This window comes from Danio aesculapii, chromosome 16 (assembly GCF_903798145.1).
Source record: "Danio aesculapii chromosome 16, fDanAes4.1, whole genome shotgun sequence".
In the NCBI taxonomy this organism is placed as follows: domain Eukaryota; kingdom Metazoa; phylum Chordata; class Actinopteri; order Cypriniformes; family Danionidae; genus Danio; species Danio aesculapii.
In genome coordinates, this window is record NC_079450.1 from 20,056,564 (window position 1) to 20,076,986 (window position 20,423).

At 35.3% G+C, this 20,423-nt stretch overlaps 1 protein-coding gene across 1 annotated transcript in view; it reads left to right on the plus strand.

Annotated features, from left to right (window-relative positions):
• Positions 1–730: 730 nt before the first annotated feature.
• Positions 731–20,423, plus strand: part of pnp4b (purine nucleoside phosphorylase 4b) — a 30,028-nt gene continuing 10,335 nt past the window's right edge. Inside the window, exons 1-5 of the mRNA XM_056475738.1 lie at positions 731–840; positions 2,476–2,648; positions 9,454–9,557; positions 19,027–19,202; positions 19,303–19,493. Coding sequence (XP_056331713.1) covers positions 818–840; positions 2,476–2,648; positions 9,454–9,557; positions 19,027–19,202; positions 19,303–19,493 — 667 coding nt within the window. The 5' untranslated portion in view covers positions 731–817. The remainder of the gene's footprint in view (positions 841–2,475; positions 2,649–9,453; positions 9,558–19,026; positions 19,203–19,302; positions 19,494–20,423) is intronic.

The following is a 20,423-nucleotide window of genomic DNA, read 5'->3' on the forward strand; positions in this document are numbered from 1 at the left end:
TGGTGATGAATTGCGTAGCAATTTTACTGTCTTTATTACAAACATGCATGTTTAAAAGACTTTAAACTTTGTAAAACTCTTTCTTGATCCCATTTGATGATGACTGATGATCACAGCGAGCTTAACAGATCTTTTAATCCCAGTTGCTTTGTGCACGTCCTGTCTTGTGGATATGATTATACGCGTTACTACGAAGACATGTTAATACGTGTCTGTCAATCAATTCGATGGGTGGGGAAACCCAACCAAATGTCATGTTGCGATCAGCCTATTTTAATGTCAGGAAATGAAAAAAAAAAAAAAAAAAAAGAGACTTATTGTCTTTCTATCCCTCCAGTTTGAAATGATACCTGCACACAGTTCTGCCCAAATAGCTTACAAATGTTGATTTTCATCATAGGTGCCCTTTAAATGAACAAACTATTCCTTTAAGATCAAATTCATAATCTTACTCACTGTTCCAATTCAGTAGCATAAGTTTCATCTTGATGATGGTGAAGACTAAAGCATTTAGATTTTTTTTTATATATAAAAGTGACCTGAAGATATCAACAAAAGATGATTCATTATAGCCTGCACAATAGCTTTCTTCACACAGTTGTCTGCATTTTGAGTAAATTGCATTGACTCTCAGGGGACAAAGTCGTATCATTTCTTGGAAAGGAAATGGAGATTTCCTGCTCTTGCCATTTTTGCAGCCAATGAGACGAGACCTTTATAGTCCTCTGTGAGGTTATCATTCCCTCTCTTATCTGTTCACACAGGACAAGTACACACTTTTCCAGGTGCTGCTGTCAGCCTGTGATTACCCGAGATCATGCACACAAAGGAAAACGCATGGTAAAGTTCTGTTTTATGTCTAAAATTATATTATAAATATTACACTATATTCATTTATTCTTTATATATTATGCATAACGGACAAAAGATAATTATTTGCTGTTTATAGGTTTACTGAACTAAAAGACTGATTTTGATGTGATTTGAGGTCAGAGATTTTAACTTCAGGGATGATTTGTCATGAATTAAATAAAAATACTAAGGCTAATAAGAATATATCAGGGCTGCCAAACACAACAGAGTCACAAGATGCAGGAGTACACAGACATTTTATGCAAAATAAGTAGATCCTTGACAACATTTGGGTTCTGTACTCAATTTAAAGTCTATTTAGAAGCTGTATAATTGTCTGTTTATTTTATTTTATTTATTTTTTGCATTGCACTGTAGGCTTTATACTTAGGTTTAACATATTAAGTTACTATTATTTTTTTTTTCACTTATCACTTAGTCAACTTTAAGAGTTGTCTCAGAGGCTTAACTAATATTAGTTAATTTTCTGTGCTTTATATTGGGATTTCTGTGGACTTTGGGATGTACTAGAAAAAATGAAGTGGTCTTTTACATTGCAGTTGTTAAAAACGCTTGCAATTTTTTAAAAGTTTGCTTGCAATTTTCCAGTGAAAACTTTTTCTACACCATTTTGTTAATATATGTTAAACTTGATCAGTGTATTTAATGAATGCTTATGTAATGTTATGTATTCATGAATGTAATGTTTACGTTTGTTCTGTATTTCCGTAATCAATATCTGATCGCAGACCATTCATTCATTCTTCTTTGGCTTAGCAACAGCAGAATGAACCACCAACTATTCCAGCATATGTTTTACACAGCAGATTCACTTCCGGCCACAACCCAGTATTGGGAAACAACCATACACACTCATTCACACACACTACAGCCAATTTAGGTAATTCAATCGTTTATTCCTATAGCGCATGTCTTTTGACTGTGGGGGAAACCGGAGCACCCGGAGGAAACCTACGCCAAAAAGGGGAGAACATGCAAACTCCACACAGAAATGCCAACTGACCCAGCCAGGACAAAAACCAGCAACCTTCTTTCTGTGAGGTGACAGTGCTAACCACGGAGTCACCGTGCCGCCCTATCACAGACCATATTTCTAGTTTTTGACAAAACTTTGTTTTTAAGAAAGCAAATCAATCAAATCAATATTTCAATAAATTGAACCACTCAAAATGACATTCTTAAAGCAAGATGCTAAAACGACTAACAAACTTGTTCTAGAATAGAAATTCAGCAATTTTTGTTATTCTTAAAGAAACCAAAACAAAAAAAATACCTTATACATTTTATTTATGCTTAAAATAAGAAAACAAATGCCGAAGAGCATGAAGCATCAACCTTATTCATAATATGTTAAGCATATTCTCCAAAGAATATTTCTATAATTATACTAAACACCACCAATATTTAAAAAGTGGATGGGGATAAATATGATATAATTCAGAAATATTAAATTTTTTACATTTAAAATAAGCTTAAAGAATTAATATTAATAGTTTGAAATAGTTAAACCAGCAGAAAATTGGGTTGATGATCATTGAAAGATCAACTATTTAAGTAGCTTCCAGTGTTGTAATGTATGATGCTTTATTTCTCATAATTCAGCTGCTGCTCATTTGATGACTGCAAACTGACCACAGAATGGCTACTGAGCAGGACGAGACACAGGCCAAAAATTGCCATTGTGTGTGGATCTGGACTGGGTCTTCTGGCTGACAATGTTCCAAACAAACAGAGCTTCCGCTACGAGGACATTCCCAACTTCCCAGTCAGCACAGGTACTGCATACTACATTTATGGAAGAGTATTAAACACAAATGAAAGAAACTTTTCACTTTAAATTCATTCTTTTGGCCTTTATTTCATCTAAACGTCTTACTTCTGGCCTCTACTTTCTTTCTTGTTCCTTTATTCTTTTAGCTTTGCTTTTGTTCTGTCATTTATTTTTGTGTCTTCATCTAACTTTATCATTTTATCCTTGTCACTTTTTTTTGTCTTTTTTCATTCTTTCCTCTTTTGTTATTTTGTCTTTTTTTCTTTCTGTCATTTTTTTCTCTTTGTCTGTCTTTTTTGCCTGCCTTCCTTTTGTCCTTTCTTTCATTACTTTCTATCTTTTTTTCATTAATTTTAATTCATCGTTTTATTTTGTATTTTATTTCAAGAGTTCACACTTGGATATTGTTTGACAACTGTTAGCAGGTTTGGCATGCTGTCCCGGGAGAGAACCCTGAGCTCGGAGATAGGTGAGCCCAGGGCTCCCGCCTGGTCCATAGAGCATATGAGGGGAGTACGAGATCAGGTGGTTCTCGAGAGCTCCCCGTGGTAAAAGAAGAAAGGAGGAGAAGGGGTGGATGGGGGGTTTCTTCGGAAAACGAAGATAAGAGACTAGTTCTAGCTAGGCTACTTATAGTGAGTTGGGGTTAATCTGATTGGCTAACTAGTGAATGTAGATGAGTGGCCAGCTGCTGTCAATCATATCACGTGCTCCTCTCGAAATTAGTTTGAAAACTTCACTGAGTCCTTTCATCTCTCATTTTCTTATGCTTCATTCGTTTGTCCCATCTTTCGTTTATTTCATTCATCCATCCTTACTTTTCCTTTTGTTCATCCTTACTTTCATTCACGCATTTTTCTGTCTTTCACTCAATTGACCTTTCTTTTCATCTTTCTTTTGTCCTTGCTTTATTTCCCTCTTTTGTTTGTCCTTTTACAGTAAAAAATGCTGAGTTCCACACAATTTCTTCATGGTGTCCCAACACAAATTGATTCAGTTAACTCAATCGTTTTACCAAATTTAAGTGGACTGAACCAAGCAATTAAGTTGTTTAAAGTAGCTTAAACAAGCAGCAAGTCATTCGAGTGTTCTTTCTTCTGTTTGTCCTTCTCTTTCTCCCTTTCAATTATTCTTCCCTTCTTTCAGTATTTCAATGATCCTTTCTCTTTTCTTTCATGTCTTTCTCTCTTTTCTTCTACCAATTTCTTTTTTCTCTTTCTCTTTTTTTCTTTGTCTTGGTCACAAATTTCTTTTTTTTTTTCATTTTTAATTCTTTTATCCTTTAAGTGATGCCTTTTGTTTGTTATTTTGTCACCTCTTTTATCTACCGGTCCTTTCTTTTACCCAGTGTGCCATCCTTTGTTGTCTGTTTATCATCTCTTTTATCCTTTCCTATTTTCTTTAGTCATTCCTTTTTTCTGTTCCAATGCTATAGCAGCGCTGTATAAAAATACTTGGCATTTTCGATAATAAAGGAAATGACATCAGTGGATGTTTTTTTGTTAATATGATCATTCAGTCAGTATGGTGAGTCTATGAAAAATGACACTAGACAGATACAGGAGTAGTTGCTAATGCACACAGAGGTTTTCTTTTGTCCCTCATAGTATTGTATGGTTAACAAATTATGCCCAGTTCCTGGTAATGTGAGCTACAAAATGAGTAAGTACTGCCTATGAATAAAATATCATGACTGGAACAAAAATAGCCCCTAATATCTGCCACAGGGAGTTTATACTATGCTATCTTGAACAGGTTTAAATATTTATACGTTGAGGTGAATAATCTTGAGAAGTGTTCAGATGCATCAAATGATATTTGCACCACCTGTAGCAGGTAAAGTGTGTGCGTGTGTGAGTGTGTGTGTGTAAATGTGCGTGTTTGTATGTGTGTGTGTACTTGACTGATGGCTGAAGAATAAGAGATCTTGTAATTAAGGGAATGTATTATAAGGTTCTTAAAACCCATTTGTGTTGTCATTCTTTTTCTAATCCACTTCCTAATTTAAATGTGCCGGTTTATGGGGACCAACAGAGAAATGACTGACAGCTTGAATAATGAGAACTACGGAAAGACTCTGCTCATTTTTTTTTAAATAATAAATTGTCCACACTGCCCATTGCATCAGTCATGCAAATCACCAAGTGTCAAATCAAAATCAAATCTACCCAAATTCATTCACTGCACCCTATAGATAGATATAAAAAGTGAGAGATCTTGAAATTGTAGTCCTGTAGTGACAGTTTAAGACATTAAACATTTACAGAATTGACAATATACACATATACAGATATTTATTTGTTCAATTTTAACAAATGCAAATTTAATATATATATTTCTTTAAATGTAAATTTCTGTAATTCAACCCCTGTTATTTTTCAGTAAATTCCTGTAATTGAATTGCCGTTTTTTATGAATTTTTTTCCAGCACCCCAGCTGCCGGAAATAAACCATGAAATTACGGAATTTTTAATATATTAATATAAAATATAAATATAAATATAAATAAATAATAATTTATATTATATAAATATATAAATATTTAAATATAAATTTAAATATAAATATAAATATATAAATATAATATAAATAATAATATATTAATATAAAAAAAAATATATATATACATATATTGGGGTGCTGGAAAAAAAATCATAAAATAACGGTCATTAAATTACAGGAATTTACTAAAAAATAACAGGGGTTGAATTACAGAAATCTACATTTAAAGAAATTTCTGTAATATTAATATTAATTATTAATATATATATATATATTTTTTTTTTTACATTTAATTTTATATGTTAATTTTGACATAAAAAAATATAAACTATATTAAAAAGCATACAATGCTACAGAAAACAGTTACGCATTTGTATCTGGAAGAACATATGTAACATAACAGGTACATAAATTTAAATTATGTAATGGTGTCTATATAAATATTAGAGTTAGCATGCATAGTTAATTTGGACATTAAAAAAATTTTTAACTATTAAAAATCATACAATGCTACAGAAAACAGTTACATATTCCTATCCGAAGTAGATATGAAACACATACATAAATGCAAATTATGGTGTCTATATAAATATAACAGTTAGCATGCAAAGTTAATTTGGACATTAAAAAAAAACTATTAAAAAGCATACAATACTATAGAAAACAGTTACTTTCTCGTATCCAGATGTACGTATGTAACTCGTACATAAATGCAGATTAAGATTGTAATGGTGTCTATATTAATATTAGAGATAGCATGCATAGTTCATTTGGACATTTATATATATATATAAATCTTAAATCTCCAAAAAGTCCATTTTTGTTTCTAACAAGTCCTTAAAGCTATATTAATACCCAAAAAGTACAAATGTAGTAAAGGTACTACCTCATGGTACCTTTAGAACCTTTAGTGAACACATTTATACCTTAATGTTCACCTGTATGATACAAATGTTCCTTCTCAAAAGGTACCATCTCAGTGAAAGATTTTGTACCTTTATTTCTGAGTGTGTATATAGTATTGTAAGTAATAATATATAAATAGATTCAAAATTACTAAACATTACTAAATTAATCAGGCATTTCCTCCAACTTGTTGTTTTCCCAAATTCTGTGACAATCCGATTTACAAAAACAGCAACAATAAAGGCCAGGCTGCATGCCCCAAAATGTTCATTAACGCGTTCAATTTTACAATGTTGAGGAAATACATTTCACGGTGAGTATAATAACCCCCCTCTCTCAGTAAGGTTTTTTTTTTATTATTCTCAGAGCCATTCGTCAATGCTCACGCAAGAAAAGAGGAATCGGCCCCTGAAAAAAAAAAAAAAAAAAAAAAAGCTATTATTCCAGCAGAACCTCATTACGCTGCAGGTTTTAGGGCCAAATGAATCTCATCAGCCAAAATTCAAGGTTACATTTACATAAGCTCCTATTCACTGTGCTCATTCGGTCCGTTCCCATGTCAAAGTAAGTTCCTGAAGCCACAAACAAACGCAGCCTCCTACCGACTCATAATTTCAGAAAACAATGTTTGCTCCACCTGTTCGTACACTTATGGTACACAATCAGTCTCACTAATGCCATCCATGATGACATCAGCATCATCCCTAAACAGCAGATAGCAACTTTTCTGAAGTTGAATGAGCCAAAAAGTGAACATGCAAATGCAAATCAATGAACTTTTCAATACAGCCAAGCCAGCAGGATCTCTGAGACTCGGGGACGATCATTACTCAGTTGATGTTATAATACAGAAAAGAAAAAAGGATTCGCTGGTGTCTGTTATCAGTGACAGCATCTGATGCTTTATTTACTCATTACTGAGAGGTTATGCATTAGAAGAATAAGCCCTTAGGAAGACGTCATATATTAGGGAGAGAGCAAAGCGTAAAAGTAGGAGGCTGTTTATCAGGTAGAGACAGATTTAGAGCATATTACACTGCATTTTATAACCTGACGGATTCATACATCACAGAGCAACAAATAATAATCAACATAAAAGAGTTGATTTGGGTGGGAGGGTTCATTCATGAAAAATCTAATATAATGTATTAAATGGAAAATCTAAAATAAGTTCATTCATAGAGAAAAATCGAATAGTATTATTTTAGTCATACTTTCAGAAGTATTTCTGTATAAAATTTCATTCTGTATCAAAATTCAAATACCAAAAATATTAAGAATAAGAGGTAATGCTTTAGTTTAAATACCTATATTTACTATTAACTAGTCACTCATTACCTGCCGATTATGAAGATATTGGCTGCTTATTTGTACTTAAATGACATTCTGGATGATCTTATTCTACATCCTTTAAACTCAACTACTACAGTACCTATTAACTATTAATAAGCACAACATAAGGAGTTTATTAAACTAAAAGTTATAGTTAATGGTTTATTATTAGTGAAAACTGTACCTTTAAGTTAAGTGTGACCAAATAAGAATGTAAAATTATACATTTACTGATCTATTAAAATCTCAACACCTCAAAATTGTAAATATTTCAAATTTGGCATTTTATTTTTCCAAACATTAAAGACACTTTAAAGCATACAGTTTTAATAAGTAAAACAGTGTTTATATTTATTCATTCATTCATTTTCTTTTCGGTTTACTCTATTAATCTGGGGTCTTCACAGCGGAATGAACCAACAATTTATCCAGCATATACCCTTCCAGCCACAACCCATCACTGGAAAACATCCATACACACTCATTCACACACATACACTATGGACAATAGCCTACCCAATTCACCTGTACCGCACGTCTTTGAACTTATGGGGGAAACCGGAGCACCCGGAGGAAACCCACGCGAACATGCGGGAGAACATTCAAACGCCAACTGACCCAGACTCTTGAGACTCTGGGCTCAAACCAGTGACCTTTTTTTTTAAAAAAAAATATATATTTTATGGTTAAACAGTTAACTGGTATAGTTCACACTGCGAACCAGTAGGTGGCAGACATGCACCTTAAATTACCGTGGCTGAGAGAGCTTAACTTGCTGCAATTTAAGAAAACATGCGCAATTACAAAAAACACCAGCAAATTAAGAAAAGATCTTCATCCGTTTGACAGCACGCATGCTACAAATCCTCACAACGCATGGACATAAAAAAAAAAATTGCTGCATTTTCCAACAACTCAAACAAATTAATAAAATGCGCTGCATTCTCACAAAGCAAACAACTCATGTCGAGTTCAGACTGCAGGATTTTCAAAGTAGTCGTGTCACAGATGTTTTCACACTACACGACTATCTGGGTTAGCGTTTTGTCGCTGCTTTGTTTACACTGAAAGATGCATCGGAGAAAGGGGGTTTCACACTGCATGACTTTACAATAGAAAGAATCGCTGACAACTTTGTCCAAACTTATATCTTTTATTATTAACTACATAATGAGAAAGAAGCTTTAAAAAGGGTAGAAAATGTACATATTTGCTCACCTGGGTTTGAAGGGAATTAGCAATTTCTTTTTAACTTTTTTCTTGGTCGACCAGGTTGTGATATTGCTCACATGACGCATCGAACACAGATGAGTGCTCCTGCCCAATTTCCACTAGTTTTTCCCTCCATTTCTTGGAAAGATTAACTGAAAATGAGCATTTTTAACTTCTCCCACAACCTCCCCCTGGCCGGCAGGTACCCATACCAGTAAATGCTGCTCTCTCATTGGCTGTAGGTAATCGCTGATATTATTTTCAGTCAAAACTCATTTCACAAGGCATGACTTAAATCACCAACAGCTCCAGATATTTAGCATGCCAAATATCTCACAGGCATCGGCAACTCATCGGTGACTCTCTCAGATTGCGTCTTTGACAGTTCACACTGTGCGATTGTTACTCACGTGAATGAGCACTGATTTGTCTGTGACTTCAGGCATCTGTTTGTGATTTATCAGAACCTATCGGCAAGTCAAAATCAGGGCTAAAATCATGCAGTCTGAACTCGGCATTACGAAAAACTGCTGCATTTTCTCACAACACAAAAAGAACGGAACACAATGGAAATCTTTCAAGGTGGACCCGCAATTTTGTAAAATGTTTGCGTTGTAAGAAAATTCTGTGCATTTTATTCTTTTGTTTGCTGTCAAACAGATAAAGATCTTTTCTTAATTTGCTGGCGTTTTTTGTAATTGCATGTACTTTTTTTAATTGCAGTATGTTAAGCGTCTCTCGGCCACTGTATTAAACATTGGTTTGCTAATCCACCATAAAACTCGACAGAAAGAACAACAGCCACAACAAAAGACATTAAGCTTGTTTGTCCACTGATATGTTTGTTTCTTTCATAGTTCCTGGCCATGAAGGGTGTCTGGTATTTGGTCAAATAAAAGGCAAGTCGTGTGTCTTCATGCAAGGAAGGTTTCATCTCTACGAGGGCTACTCATTGTGTAAGGTAAGCTCAAATACGCAATTCAAATAAACACTTCAGCTGTGTTTCCACATGTTATCAAGGTTCCTTTAAACTTACACATGCACTTACTCTCTCAAGTAGTTACAAAACATTGAGTTTTTTTCTTCTGTGGAACACAAAAGAATGTTACAATTGACGTTCAAAGTAGGAAAAACATCTGGTTTTCAACATTCTTCAAAATATCTTCTTTCATGTAGAACAGAAGAAAGAAACTTAATCAGGTGTCTGACAAATAAAGGGCGATGAAACTATGCTTATTTCCATTTTTGGTTGAACTATCCCTTTAACACTAGGTATTAAACAGGGCTTTTTACAGTATGCCTCTTTTGCAGGAACTGTTTTGGCCTTCGTGATTTAACTTCATCTTACCTTTCTATAAACTTCTTAGATGTATCTTATTTTAAAGCTATTTTTACATGAAGTAAAATATATTGTGTTGTGCATTTTGAGCAGTGGCTTTGGTTCCTCTGAGCATCAGCTCAAGGACAAGCGACCTCATTGTAAACAGCTCCTATTTGTGAAAACAGAGAGGAGCTGTTACCTCCTGTATGGGCCATTAACTTTATCTGTCACAATCAGGAGCCATACTGCATGCATACAAGGCTGAATGCTGAAAACACAGGTGCAGAGGAGAAAAAAAACTGATCACAGCTTCTGTCGCAGTCATATTAAAGGCGTAGTTCACCCTAAAATTAAAATTCAGTGGGGTGGGGGGGTAGGACAGCCATTGACTTATGGCATTCTTTTGTATCAGCTGAGTATCAGTTGTTGCTTTTTCCAACATTCTTCAAAATATATTGCTTTGTGTTTAACAGAAGAAAGAAATTCATAAAAGATTTTGAACCACTTGAGTGTGAGTAAACAGTAAGAAAATCTTTATTTTATGGTAAACTATCCCTTTAAAGAGACCACGGGTTTACTCAAGTTTATTAAATCTGAAAGATTTCTGTCCCTCCACTAGACTTTTAGTTAAGGGACAGAAATCTGTTCAGATAAAAATGAAATGTTTAAAAAAAGGATAGAAAAATATATATGAATTTATATGTTCTGAACAACTACTTTAGCAAACTGAAGCTCAAATGTGCCATGCATGTGACACGAAAGAATGAAGTTCATTGGTTCTCATGCTTTAAGCAAGCATGCTTAACTTTCTGTGGCCAAAAAAAAAATTTGTAAGCTTTGTATGATGTCAGTTGATATGATAACAAAAGTCTACAATTGATGCTTATCAAATAGAGTGATTGTCTGAGTCTTCAATGGAATTCTGGAAATGTGTATAAATATATCCACACTGAAAGAACCTATATAAACATATATGTTTTAAGATAGGTTATGATATAGGTATTTAATATGCAATTGAAGTCAGAATTATTAGCCCCCCTGAATTATTAGCCCCCCTGTTTATTTTTTTCCCCCGATTTCTGTTTAACGGATAGAAAATTTTTTGATATGATATCATGATATCGATTTGATATAACATGATATCGTTGCCTTCAGTGATTTCCTGAAGATATATACCAAAAAAAAAAAAAAAAATGCAACTGGAATTACTACAACAGTCACCGTTGTAGATCTCATATGAGCCTGCAACAACGTATGATGACGTGTACGGGTGTTGTAGTGCTGTCCCATTTCTTAGGGGTAAATTGTAAGCCCCTCCCCTTCACACTCTGATTTAAAGGCCAAGGGGAAAGGGTAGGGGTAAAAAAATAGAATTAGTATTGGGACTAAATGCATTAACATGCTTGCTATAAAATGTAGATTTTAAATGTCTAAATCAAGTTAATAGTGAGTTCATTTGCATGTTTTCCATGTTAATTCACACCATGGTTCAACTACGCAGCACATATTGTGAACTTCTGGCTTTTCCTCCATCAGAGCCTGTCTAGGGGAATAATTTATCAGCTACACGTGGGGCCGGAGAGACACTTTTTACTAAATTAGCGAGGAATCACTAACCTCTTGGCCCGGGGTGAGACCGTCACTGTAATTGCAGCCCTGACAACATGACACAATGCATTACAATCAGTTGTCATGGCCACTGCGCCGAGAGCTTTTCACTCTTAATATGCTGCAGGGCATTAAATCCATCAGTCCCCTGCATTTTCAGACTCCAGCCTTTCAAAACACCATTTTGTATTTAATGTCTTAATGGACGAGGTACATAAATACACACTGGATGACAATTAGGATGCAAGAATTCATTCAGCATATATATGGCAAATGGAACAGACCATAGCAGATTATTTTTGGGTTATTTTTTGCAACATCCTAACATTTGTGTTACAGTTAAATATAAATACAGTTCAAGTCAAAATTATACGGCCTCATCTCATTTTCAAATACTTCCCAAATGATGTTTAACAGAGCAAGGACATTTTGCTGCAACAAGATCTCAGGGCAATTCGTAACTTTTTGATTTAGTGGCTAATTCGTATTAATTCGTACAATCTCATTTGTGCAATTTAGTATGATTTGGTTATCCCCCAACGGCGGTTGGGTTTAGGGGCGAGTTTGGTGCCATGCCTCCTTTTTAAAAGAAAAAATTCATAAAAAAAAAAATAATGAATAAATAAATAAATAAATAAAATAAAAAAATCTCACATTTTCGTACAACTGAACTACTACGAATTAGCCACTAAACTGACAACAGTTAAAATAGTTACATAATATCTTCTTTCTTCTGGAGAATGTCTAATTGGTTTTATTATGGCTAGAATGAAAGCAGCATTTATTTTTTTAAACAATTTTAAGGTCAATTATTAGCTTCCTTACGCAATACTTTTTTTCTGATTAGCTACAGAACAAACCATCATCATACGATGATTTGCCTAATTACCGTAACTTGCCTAATTAACCTAGTTAGGCCTTTAAATTGCACTAAGTTTAACTTTAGGACTAGTCTCTTGAAAAAGATCTAGGAAAATATTATGAATTTGTACCAAGAAATTAGCTATAAGAAATAAGTCATTAAAATAATCTTGTTTAGAAATGGGTTGCAAAAATTAGTGTTTAAGTTTAAAAATGATACATTTATGTTCTATTTCAATGTTAATCAACATTGTTTTAATTTTTATGTATGAGCAATATCGTAGCAGTGCGATGTGGCTGTATATCAGCACTGGTGGAAGATGTGTATTAGTGTCCCACCTGTGATGATATACAGCCATATAGCACTGCTATAAGTGTGAAACTGCGTTTTTAGAACAGTTTGACGGCAGAATCATGTATATAAAAAAGAAAAGAGTCTCAAAATGCTTTTGTAAGAAGAACTACTTTCTTCCGCCATTCATTCACATTTGCAGCTGATGTCAGAACAGCAGAAACCGTTACTACTTTACCAATGTCACTTTGGAGCTGTTTTTTTTAATAATTCTCTAGCGTAATGTCTAAATTGATGACAAACAGGTGATTTTGCTGACATTTTAAGAGTATAAGGCTGAACGGCATTAAATGCCATCAGTCTACAGAGGTAGCTCCCAATATTTCTCTGCTACAATCGGGAATCACAATAATTATCCCCGAAAAAGCTAAAGCAACTACCAGATTACTGTTGTGTTTGTGATAAGGAAAAACGCTAAACACATGCAGCCATTTCTTCTTTCTTTTTGTTTACTGAACTAGTCTGCAATAGCGAAAACAGGACACTCATTAGAAACAGATGGCAAACCAAAAAGTAACTCAAAGAAAGTCACTCATTGGTTATACAAAGAGTGGCCAACACAAAATACATACATTCCTAATATGCGAGTCCCATATCACACTCAACACTCTACAATTACTATGGTATAAAATAAATACAGCACCACGACATACAAGAGAGAGATCGACTTAGAATGTTACTTACCAGTTTTATTATGATTTGATCAGCTGTAGTTTAAAGAGGTTTTCCTCCTCTAAGGACTTATTATGCGGTCTCTGTCGCCATCTTGTGGATGGACAACGTCAACTGTCTTTGCTTAGTATGACAAGCTAATGGCCGTCTCTCAGAAAATAAAAACAAATTTAAAATGGGCACTATCCTTATAAATAAACTGCAGAGTTGCAATCTAAACAACTACATTCTCACCTAAAAAAAAGCCTTAAAAGTACATTATGTTGTCTAACAGCAGCAACATTTGTCAAACTGTAGAGTGTCCTCTGCTTGTTGCTATATGTAGGTAGAGGCTGGACGAGTGCTGTTATTTGCAGAATATCGCACGGCTATCAGACAATCAGATTCAAGAACCAGAAAGAACTGTTGGATAGATTATAATATTTATTGATTTATTAATTTGGGTTACTTTATATTTTTGAACATTTTAATTTTAGTTAAAGTTTTAGTACTTTTTGTTGTGCTTTTGTCATGTTCATTATTTTAGTTTAATTTTTCTTTTATTGTAACTGAGCTTAAGGTCAATGGCACTGTTTCAGCTATAGAGAAGAAAAATCCTCTATATCTTTCTGTGTGAAAATTAATTTCATTTATAATTACAGCTTTATGATGGTGTTAAAATGCATTGATCTCATTAATGCAAACGTTTAGACATGTCTTGTATGCATCAAATAATATTAAAATGAATGTTGTCATTTACTCCAAAAATAATACACAGTTTCATTGTTTTTCTGGCTATAGAACAAAAAGCAGAAATATTTGGAGTCCCTCCTATAACAAGCAGCAGCTCAACCAATCTGGTTATTAAATCCTTTGTCAAAATCTGACAGCCTATTTGTAAGAGCATTCATATTTCTTTGGCTGACTCATATCTCTGAGTCACTGCGGAAATCTGTGCCAGCTCACTGTATCCCACAAGTGCACGCAGCTCGTTTCATTTACAGTATGGGATGCAGAACTAGCTTACTAACACAAACAGTTATTATGGCTGCTTTAAGTGATGTCTTTGTTGCGGAGAGATGTGCTTTGGAGGGTAATTGGACAGTCAGGCTGGTTAGCCCTTCACTGACCTCTGTTTCTCTGCAGCAAGTAAAGCAGCTTTATGCTGTTCAGATGCATTTAGAGGGCTTGTCTGAACTGTAATTGGGATTTTCACACTAAATGCATTTTTATATTCCATTATTATGCATTTTGAGTATAGTGATCACAATATATTTCCTTCAATGAAAGTGTAGTGGCGGAGGATCTTTTACAGTGCATTGTTATATTTAGATTTATTCACAGTTACAGTTGTTTTATTACTTTGACTGAAACATATTACTGTTCAAAGAAAGATTTGTCATTTTTCATAAGCTTGACATTTATAGTTCAACTTCAAATAAATAAATAAATCAATAGATTCAAATTAATGTCCTTACTGACATTTCTCTTAAGCTTCCCCAATGACATTCATTCATTGAATCATTAATTTTCTTTTCGACTTGGTCCCTTTTTAAATCCGGGGTCGCCACAGCGGAATGAACCACCAACTTATCCAGCACGTTTTATGCAGCGGATGCCCTTCCAGCTGCAACCCATCTCTGGGAAACATCCATACACACTCCCACACATTCATACACCACGGACAATTTAGCTTACCCAATTCACCTGTACCGTATGTCTTTGGACTGTGGGGGAAACCTGAGCACCCGGAGGAAACCCACGCGAACGCAGGGAGAACATGCAAACTCCACACAGAAACGCCAACTGACCCAGCCAAGCCTCGAACCAGCGACCTTCCTGCTGTGAGGCGACAGCACTACCTACTGCGCCACTACGTTGCGCCCCCAATGACATTTTCGGGCAAAATTATTTTATTTAGATTTTTGAAAAGTAGTTCCTTAAATCTGAGCAGCTCAAGACTTATTTTTTAAAAGTTTGCTAATGAACACTCATGAAAACATAGGACTTGATTCAACAATGTTATGACTACACTAAAATTCTAAGTGTTTTTTTGTCGATCAGTCATATATGTGAATGAAGGTCTGAGCCTATACAACATGCTCAATGTGTCAACCCCAGACTCGTACACACGAAGCGGCAACCTCCCGCTCTCCCTCAGGAAGCCTAAAACTGCAATTCATCGACTTGCCTTTGGGGGCTGGCACCAGTAAATCCAAATGTTTTCTGTCTGCAATGGTACATCGTCCAATTTTAAAGCTGATAAGAACATGTTTACAGCCTGGTACCAAAGTATATGCAAAGGGAGTACACACACACTGCACATACATTACAAAAAAGCAGGTGAATTTAGTAATTTTTGAATTATCTAACGTGCATTACTATACTGAATTAGAATATACGAGTGCATGCAAATACCTGATGCAATCAATGAGAGCAATTCATTCTCAGCGAATGCCCTGAAATTGAAATATATGCCAATTCACGACACAGCACCAAGGCATACAAGATTGTCTTATAGACATATTCACATTCAGACATAATAGTGCGCATTAATCAAACCCTGGGTGACGGGTAATCAACAAGCCATCTATAGGCCTGTAACGCAGCACCTACACCAATTCTCTCAGGAGAGTTCAAGACTCCGATATGAAGCGATCTGATCTCGGAGAGTTTACAATCCGCAAACAAGTCACCTTTGATTTAGAGGGAAGCAAACTGGGTCGTATATATGCTCAGCACGCCGGTCCACAGCTGTAATGACCGTGTTTTTGGTGGCAGCCCGACACGTCCACCCCGCTTCATCAGCTGGAGAGCAGGCTGACAGACTGTGACATCCCTATTGAGCTGTGCTATACGGAGGCCGCAAGTTCATTATTCATCTCCTCCCTGCACTGACACCTCCCTTAATGGCTCCCCGCTCTACAGTCCTATATTTATCCCATTTACAATCACTAAAGCTTATTTAATACCTGCCTAAAACTGTGGTTAGATGCTGTGGAATTCCACGGCACATTCAGGATTGGAAGGTTTATGGGTGGTGTTATGGCCACGTGGTTTGCTGAAATGAAAGGAGGGAACTTTTTTAATGGAAGCTTGTTTCTTCCATTGAATGAAACATACATATCCCTATAGTTGAACATATTTGTACTAAATGCAAACAGCATTCGCTAAGGAAAAACTGTAGCTGCTGCTGGTAGACAGACCAAGCAAATAAAGATATTAAACAACAGGATGAAAATGAAAAACTACTTTTACATGCACAAAATATGTGGTAGTGTGCAGATTTATTTTGTGTTTGTTTGTATTTTATATGCACAAAAATGCAGTCATTGCTGACCGGTTGCTGTGAATAAAATAGCTTAGCAATGCTTTTGCTGAACAATGTTGAAAAATACACAGAATTCATCCAAGCTACAATCTATTTCTAATAACTGCATTAATATGCATATCCAGGTTTATGCCTCTGCTTTTAGAAAAATAGGACTTTGAAATTAGCAAAGGAAGCTTGAGTTGTTTAAAGAAAACAAAAAATCTGACATTAACAATTCCACAGATATTTTCTCCACTAGATTATTTTAATTTAAAAGTGTGGGATGAGAAGAAATTCACTCTTAGCTGATGATTGATAATAAAGCTTGTTTGGCATGCTGTTTAGGGAGAGAGCCCTGAGCTTATAAGATTCTTGAGCCCTGGGCTCCCTCCCATTAGCAGGCCGAGAGGGGAGTTTGAGCTCAGGTAGATCTCAATGAACTCCCATAAGTTATTTCTGGCTAATGACAGATATAGGGATGGCTAAAGAAAGATATACAGCTTACTAAGAGCTCGACTATGATGCCAATTTGGTATGTTTAATTTACTTATGTCAAGTGTTTTTGGACTGTAAACTTCACTTAAAGGTGCATGATATGGACAAAAACTACTTGAAATACAGTAAAATATTAATAAAGTTTGTTAGATGTGCTACCTGAGGCACAATTTAAGATGGACAGTTTAATTATTAGAAACATAAACACTCAATGTGCACTCCACATTGTGATTACATTACCACCACTTTGGCTGTACAGTATTTCTTTCAAATAATAGGACATTGTCAATTATTCCTTAAGAATCACTCACTCCTAAAAAATTTTTTAGCTGCTTGTTTAAACTAGTTCACATAAAATAAGCTGAATAATCTCAATTATTGCTCATTTTTTGGGACAACATAATTGCTTTACATTCAAATCCACTTAAAAGGTGCGGTATGTAAATTTGACACCCAGTGGTTGAACTAGGTATTGCATTCCTGGATCAAAACAAATGCAAGCACAGATTGCCAGATTGAAGACCAAAAGGAGCGAGTCTGAGGATCGAGCATAACGGCACGCGATAGAAGGAATATTCTCCATATTAAAAGGAGTTTTTGTTCCAACCAACATTTCGAATAATATATAAGAAACGGTTTCTAATTCATGCAGCTGAACAACAGGAAAAAATGACAATGATCACCTTAGGTACACCTCATGTGCTTTATTCAGTGCTAAATGTTAATAATGTGAGTTTGAATGGCATTTTACATGAAATTTATTGCCATCCTACTGAAAGCAGCAGCAGATAGTTTACCTCAGACCTGAAATTTAACTTTAGGTCTGTGACTCAGTGCAAGCCAACACATATCAGTGATTCAGCATCTACATTTAATAATGTTAAGAGGCTTAATATGTATTGATCAGATCATAAACCTTACAATTTCACGAGTAAGTGCATATTCTGTGCTTCTGAATGGCTGTATTTAAATTTCTGTCATGTTTCGTCTGGTGCAAACAGCCAAACTGCTTATCACATCACGTAGCGTGTTGTTAGGACATGGGGTTAAAATGTAACCTGCTCACCTAATGTTTACAGTCTTAATATTCATATCATTTGCTAATTAATAACCTCATGTGGAACTCTGAATCTGCATCTCATTTCGAAGTCTGCTACTGTCCACCGGAGGTCGCATTTCGGTCACGTGCGCACGCTGTAAGAGCCCTTCTGATTAAATGAATGAAATACGCTGTTTTCCATCAAGGCAACCTGAGGTGCTGAAATATAATTGGCTAAACTGGCAGTGGGGCAGGTTAAAGGCACCAAAGCAAAGACAGACATTTTGACACGGAACACCCATTTTCAAAGCAGAATAACTGACTTTAGCATTGTTTTTCAGATAAACAAGAATGTTCAGTTAGCATGTAGCTTATCTGCAACCATATAATGGTATTTTTATGCTTTAGAAGAATCAAAATCTTCCATACAGCACCTTTAAATTTGTAAAAACAATTAAGTTAACTTAAGATGTGCCAGGACAACATGAATAAATTGTGAAACGTGTAAACTTGTGGAGGTCTGCATGTTTTTACAGTTAGTTTAATGTGTGAGATATGTAACCCTTAACATACTTTATGGCAGGATCTGATCAAATCTAAACACTTATGAATGTAATCGGAATTGTATGTGGAGACTATGGTACCAATACTGCATATCTTTTTGTTTATGTTGTCATTTGAATGTGTCCTTTTGTTTTGAGTTAGTTTAGAAAATGGGAAACGAAGCATAAAAAAACATTTAGTTTAAGGATTTAAAAGTGATAATCCGTGCTTGTGTGATATTTTCCAGGTCACGTTCCCAGTGCGGATCTTCAAGTTGATGGGTGTGGAGACCATTATCGTAACAAACGCTTCTGGAGGACTTTGTCAGGATTTCAAAGTGGGAGACATCATGGTCATTAAGGACCATATTAACTTGCCGGGCTTTGCTGGACAGCACCCGCTGTGTGGTCCAAATGATGAACGGTACAGACAAGATAGAGACACAAAAATAGCAGAATAATGTGAGAAAGCGTGGGGCAGGTTTTCACTGTCTTTTTACAGCTTATTTCATTTCCTTCTTCAGATTTGGCATCCGGTTTCCTTGCATGTCTGATGCTTACAGCAAAGACCTGAGGAAACTAGTTATGGACATCACTGCTGAGCTGGGCTACTCCAACTTTGTGCATGAGGGGGTTTACTGTATGGTCAGTGGACCCAACTTTGAGACCATCGCTGAGGCACGCATGCTGCACATCCTGGGGAGCGACTCTGTTGGTACGGATTGAAAAAATGCATACAAAAAGAAAATGACAAAGGCTACAGAGCTACTTCCGTGAAAGTGTATGACCCAAATCATTAGCACAGATGATCACTTTATATACAAGTAAACACTTAAAACACAGTTATACTGATCAAACACTGTTACACAATCATATAGTTTTTTCTATTAATATTCAACAGGTACTCAACAGATTACCAATGGTCAAAATGAGCTTTTCTTCTTAGACTTTTTGTTCCAAAATTACTAAGGATGCACCAAATTTATTGGAGATCCATTATGCTAAAATAATAGTTGCAATTATGATTTTTAAGAATCAAATTATATGATACTAGCATGTTTTTGCATTACTTTGAGGTAAATGTTAGTCAATACAGCGAAATAGTTTAAAACAAAAGTATAATTGATTATTAAAGAGCCACTATTATGGGTTTTAGAAAATTACCTTCCATGCAGTGTGTGTAACAGCTCTTAGTGAAGTGAAATATCTAGCTAAGGCTTACATTTACATTTAGTCATTTAGCAGACGCTTTTATCCAAAGCGACTTACAAATGAGGACAAGGAAGCAATTTACACAACTATAAGAGCAGCAGTGAACAAAGTTTCAGGTGTGTAAAGTCTGAGAAGCTAAGCATTAGTAAAATTTTTTTTTTTTTTTTTTTGCTTAAATTTGAAAGTGCACCATGTTTAAAACTATTGATTTATCTATAAAAGAGTAGACTCAGAGTGGTTCAAATGAATCGTCTAGGTAACAAATCTTAAGCAGTGTCAGCCAAGCCCCGCCCATTTGTTGCGCTTGCAGACCCAGGAAAACTGAAACCCCTGCCCACAAACACTGTAGAAAGAAAAAGAAGACACTGTAGCAGATCCCGGTAGAATCATGTTGCGAAGATGCTGTGCTCTGAAGTGTAAGGGAAAGTTAGTG